At 42.0% G+C, this 6,336-nt stretch overlaps 1 protein-coding gene across 2 annotated transcripts in view; it reads left to right on the forward strand.

The window, feature by feature from the left end:
* Positions 1–6,058, forward strand: part of rhbdf1a (rhomboid 5 homolog 1a) — a 78,939-nt gene extending 72,881 nt beyond the window's left edge. For both annotated transcript variants that reach the window (XM_083779475.1, XM_083779476.1), the window contains 4 exons: positions 35–110; positions 561–661; positions 1,757–1,910; positions 4,451–6,058. In XM_083779475.1, the coding sequence (XP_083635601.1) occupies positions 35–110; positions 561–661; positions 1,757–1,910; positions 4,451–4,870 (751 nt within the window). In that variant the 3' untranslated portion in view covers positions 4,871–6,058. The remainder of the gene's footprint in view (positions 1–34; positions 111–560; positions 662–1,756; positions 1,911–4,450) is intronic.
* The last annotated feature ends 278 nt before the right edge of the window (positions 6,059–6,336 follow it).

The following is a 6,336-nucleotide window of genomic DNA, read 5'->3' on the forward strand; positions in this document are numbered from 1 at the left end:
GCGATTATTTACTGTGGTTGTTTCATTCTTCGAGGTGCGAAATCACATCTCGGGAATATTGTGACTTCATGATGGGCTACTTTCACGAAGAGGCCACTCTCTGCTCCCAAGTAAGGCCCCTTTGTATTCCTCCTTTTCCTTTAGTCTTGTATTTCTCTGGTCTTTATTGAAGTCTTCAGCACACGGCCAGGGACAGTCTAGCTGTCTAGCTGTAGCTGAGTGGGTAGAGAGGCTGTCAGTGAAGTGTGCCTGTGCAAGTCACGTACTTAACCCCTAACTGGTCCCTGTGTGCCATATTAATAGCACCCACTGCGCCTCCTACTAGTTAGGATGGGATCGGTACATTCAGAGGATGAATTTCCTGTATTTCAAAGTGAAGCAATCTTTAGTATTGTACCTAAAGTAATTTATACGCTGTTTCAGCTGTTTTATCTAAATGTTTTTAGCAACAAGATCACCTTGTCATTTCAAGTGCCGGGGTACAGCATGTATGCATGCAGATTCTGTGTGTGAAATCACCACATGCTGCCTTTGACATGCCGTGCTGTGTCCCTCATCAGGTCCACTGCATGGATGACGTGTGTGGCCTGTTGCCTTTCCTCAACCCGGAGATTCCTGACCAGTTCTACAGGCTCTGGCTCTCACTCTTCCTTCATGCTGGGTAAGTGGCTGGCTGACCCACAGCTTTGCAAAGTGGATCCCCGTGCAGCCACTAAGGGGCGCCAGGGAGGCCAAATGGAAAGTAGAGAAACAGAACAGAGATATAAAATTATAAAAAATAAAATATATTTTCTGAAATAATGAATGAATTAATAATTAGTGATAGTGGACACATAGGGACACAACAAAATAATAATCGTTAGGTCCATATGTGCTCAGAATTACTACTACATTACTATGCAGTGGTTTCCTCACTGCATGTTCATGCTGCCTCCTATGAGTCGACGGGGCTAATTAAACAAAGAGCCCTCTCTGCATGCTCTCATTAGGACTTTCAACGAGATACAGTTTAGGTGGAACAGCCTCTTGATGACAGAGCCCTCACTGGTTGGCTGCTGACTCTGTTAGACAGGCGGATTAACGTCACAACATTCTGTGCTTGTTTACACACTGTGAAATATCCCCTGCGTTGAATTAACAGAATGACTCTTAACGGGTCCATTTGGTTACATTTTGTACACACTCAGAGTTACAGTTACATGGCCAGTGTCTGGAACTTCAACCTCCCTGTCAAACCAAACTCAGCGTCTTCTATGCAACGGTAGAGTCTGTTCTCCTATATGGCAGTGAATGCTGGACCCTGAAGCCAACCCTGCAGAAGTCTCTAGATGGGTGCTACGCCAGAATGCTGCGTGCAGTACTTAACATTAGCAAGAGTACACATGGTACCAACAAGAATCTGTATGATGGAATGCCAAGGGTGAGCCAGAAAATAGCATACAGGAGAATGAGACTAGCAGGACACTGCCAAAGACACGAACCAACACATGGGCACCGGTCACGAGGACGTCCCACATATGAACCAACACATGGGCACCGGTCACGAGGACGTCCCACATATGTGGATGTACTCAAGAACGACGCAGGAGCACAAAGCACCAACGAGCTGGCCGGATGTATGGAGGACATGGATGACTGGAAGCAACGATGGAGGCCTGGTCTGAGGACCACCTACAGTAGAGAGAGAGAGAATCAAAGGAAGGATAAAATGCTGTACTAATCCGTTTTGTCCCGTTTCTTTGCATTTTCGACCCAGAATCCTCCACTGTTTTGTGTCGGTGGCGTTCCAGATGACCATCCTGAGAGACCTGGAGAAGCTGGCAGGCTGGCTGCGCATCTCAATCATCTACATCCTCAGCGGCATCACTGGCAACCTCGCTTCCGCCATCTTCCTGCCCTACAGGGCGGAGGTAATCACTGCTCCATCACATATACAGTACCGTTACTACCATACCATCACTGCGCATATACAGTACCATCACATATACAGTACCATCACATATACAGTACCATCACATTATACAGTACCATCACATATACAGTACCATCACATATACAGTACCATCACATATACAGTACCATCACATATACAGTACCATCACATTATACAGTACCATCACATTATACAGTACCATATTCCTGCCCTACAGGGCGGAGGTAACTAATCACTGCTCCATCACATATACAGTACCATCACATATACAGTACCATCACATAACAGTACCATCACATATACAGTACCCCATCATACTGTAGGGTCCATGCACCCTCTGTACCATCAATAATTCCAAAAAATCCCAAATGTACAAGATTGTTTCTTACAATATATATTTTTTTAGTTTTTGTGAAATCACATACTGTACTGTAGTTACCGTGTGATTTCTCTTTTTTGGCTGTGTACGATAGTATTCTTTTAAATACGATAATTTTACGCCTCCAGTATGATAATTCAATATTTTCCATCAGGCAACACTGGGTCCATGTATTGTACCACATATTACTGTAGGGTCCTCATCAAGGTTCAATTGTTTTTTTAACTAATTTTCTCCCCAATGTTTCTCTGCTTTTTCTTAACGATTTAAGCCCTTTACACATCTTCGTATGACAAATGGCAAAAATGGCCCATCTACAAGCTATAAAATAATAATAACTAGAACTGCACTCTGTCGAGTGCATACTTGCTTGTTGCACACTAGTAGGCCATAAATGGCCAACTAGTGCGCAAGCAGAGCGCGCAAGTCCTTTCGACCGCTGTGAACTGTCAAATCTCAGTATCTCTGTGAAGGAACGTTTGAAATGATTAATGTTTAGATGTAACTATTTGCTACCTACTTTATACATATAAACATCTAGTATTATTAAGTATGATTCAAGTTTCTATCTATATAAGAAATACTGTTTTATCGTTGTAGATATATTCTGGATCCCTTTTTAGTTTTTCAGAGACAAATAAATCATTTATATGTGTTGAAAAAAAAGGTATATAAACTGAATTAAAATATGTTATACAGTATAATTTTTCTGTAAACGGTGGAATCTCAATATCTCTGTGAAGGAACATTTGAAATGTCTAATTATTAGGTGTAACTATTTACTACCTAAAATAGCAAATTGTGCCTGATCTGCTGGGACCAGAGTACGTGGTGTGTATATGTATGACTAGCTCTAAATTATGACGTAAGTAATATATATAGTATATATAGTATATAGGCATATACTATATACGTATACATATATACTCTATACTCTATACTGTATAAAGTGTGTAGTTGTAAATTGATTAGCGGTATACTGTGGTTACTTTGCGCCAAAAACCGTGACAGCTGTTCCGCCATTTGATGTTTATGCAAGAAAACAGCAAATCTGTGCCTGGTTTGCTGGAGCAAATGACCACAAATGACCATATTTCTTACGTCATCATTAAGAGCTAGTCATACACATACACACCACGTACTCTGGTCCCAGCAGATCAGGCACAATTTGCTATTTTATTTTTACTGATTATGTATATAGTATACGTATGACTAGCTCTAAATGATGACGTAAGAAATATATATAGTATATAGGCATATACTATATACGTATACATATATACTCTATACTCTATACTGTATAAAGTGTGTAGTTGTAAGTTGATTAGCGGTATACTGTGGTTACTTTGCGCCAAAAACCGTGACAGCTGTTCCGCCATTTGATGCTTACGCAGAAAAACATCAAATCTGTGCCTGTGTTGCTGGACCAAATGACCACAAATGACCATAATTACGTCATCATTAAGAGCTAGTCATACACATACACACCACGTACTCTGGTCCCAGCAGATCAGGCACAATTTGCTATTTTATTTTTTACTGATTATGTATATAGTATACGTATGACTAGCTCTAAATGATGACGTAAGAGATATGGTCATTTGTGGTCATTTGGTCCAGCAACACAGGCACAGATTTGATGTTTTTCTGCGTAAGCATCGAATGGCGGAACAGCTGTCACGACGAAGGAGACCGGGCGAAAACATTACTTGCGCGCTCTGCTTGCGCAAGTAATAATAATATTATTATATATATTATTATCTACAAGCTCACAATAATGCGACGCAGTGAGGGTGAGCGTGTCGATCTTCTAATTCTTCTATAAAAAAGACAAATTTTGGCCAAAATACGGACACCAGGGTCAACATGGTTAACACATTTTTTCAACTGTTAAATTATTATTTAACATACATTTCAAACATACCAAACATTCTACATTTCCCAAAAGTAAATTTAATTCAGTCTGACCAGGAGCAGGGACAGGGTAAAACATATATCCCCATTGCATATCACTGGGTAATAATTATCTATCGATCTACAAGATTTTTCTTAAAGATTGTTTGATTGCAAAGTTGTATTTTAAACTTCTCGTGCAAGTTCTTTGGTTTACTGGTCTCTTGTCTCGCCCTCGTTCCCAGGTGGGCCCGGCTGGCTCTCAGTTCGGCATCCTGGCCTGTCTGTTCGTGGAGCTGATTCAGAGCTGGCAGATCCTGGCCCAGCCGTGGCGGGCCTTCATCAAGCTGCTCTGTGTGGTGCTCTTCCTCTTCGCGTTCGGCCTGCTGCCCTGGATCGACAACTTCGCCCACATCTGTGGCTTCATCTCTGGCTTCTTCCTGTCGTTCGCCTTCTTGCCCTACATCAGCTTCGGCCGCATGGACATGTACCGCAAGCGCTGTCAGATCATGGTCTTCCTGGTGGTGTTTGTGGGGCTGTTTGCGGGCCTCGCGGTGCTCTTCTATGTGTACCCCATCAAGTGCGAGTGGTGCGAGCTGATCACGTGCATCCCTTTCACGGACAAATTCTGCGAGAAGTACGACCTCAACGCTCACCTCCATTGAAGCTGGAACACATGGGGGGAGGAGGACATCAGGTACAGAGACGTGGTGGGACCGCTCGGTGTCCCATGTCTCTGCTATGGCCTCGTGTGGCCGGGAGGCAGCGGGAGGGCGGTTATTGCTCCCTTTCTCTGTGAACTGAAATATGCTTGTAATTCTATTTTTAACTCTGTCTGTATACTTAGATATGCCACACGATGTCACCCTTCATACTTCCTGTAATCACGTTCCTTACCCCCCGATTATTGTTACTCCGTTACTGTGCAGTGAACCCAGGGCATGATGGCACTTCCACATCTTGTAAACCAGTGGTTCTCCAAAGTTGGGGTCCGTGGACCCATATGGGTCCTTGATTTGGTTCCTATGGGTGGTCCCCAGCTAAATGATTGATATTTGCAAACCAAATGGAACCCTTTTCACGTTTGTAACTCTCTGAGGCCCCTTTTCCACCGGTTCGGTTCTTCTTTTTCCGGCCTAATATTGAACCAGTTCAGAGTGTTTACACTGAAAATGAATTGGTTCAGAACCCTAAAAGTTGGTTCGGAGCTGGAACCAAAAAATGGCCACCGGTTCCGTGGAAGCACCAAGGTTCCAAGAACCTAGAATGGAACCAGTTCTAGAACCAAAGTTATTTTGGTGTACAAATTCCATTTGTACCCTCTCAGAGTGACGGAGGCTCTGTAGCCTGATGGCTACAGGACGGAGGCTCTGTAGCCTGATGGCTACAGGACGGAGGCTCTGTATCCTGATGCATACCAAACTGGTGATGCTTGAAAAGAATAATAATAATAATTGTTGAGAACCACGGTTATAAAAACTCTCTGTCCCTGTGTGTGTGAGGCAGGGATTTAAGAAGCCAACACTGGCATTCACAACCCAGAAGTAGTTTTATTAGTTTTATAAGTATTATTATTATTGTTATTATTATTATTATTACCCGTATTATTATTATTATTATTATTCAGGCAACCTCATAAAGAACCAGGGACAAACAAAATCAAATATTAATACCTTTGGTGCCTTGTTGATAAATGTACCAACTACTGCCATACTTTTGCTACATTATGCTGAGCACTCAAATGTTTCCTTGATTTGTTTATTGCTTCTTAAGAAGTGATGATTGTTTTAAACGCGGTAGTGTTTTAGCTACCTGTCTACTCACATGTACCTGAATACAACAGTAAAAGAGAAAAGAATATCTATTACAGAGATTTGTCTGAACTTGTGTCTCGACAATGTTTTTCATCTTTTTCATTCTACAAGCTCACGACATCATGTTGTGGAGCAATGCATTGTGAGCTTGTAGATCGACTATGTTTTGTCATGAACACGCTTTGAGTGCCTTGAGATTTTTAGTTGATTTGGTTTGAAAACCCCTGACGCAGTGAATTTAGAGCCAATATTCTTTTTGTGTTTCACGACTCACAAATCTCACAAAATACAAGTTGCAAACTACAAATCTCATTGTA

The sequence above is a fragment of the Protomyctophum parallelum genome (assembly GCF_964188405.1).
Source record: "Protomyctophum parallelum genome assembly, chromosome: 13".
NCBI classification, from domain to species: Eukaryota; Metazoa; Chordata; class Actinopteri; order Myctophiformes; family Myctophidae; genus Protomyctophum; species Protomyctophum parallelum.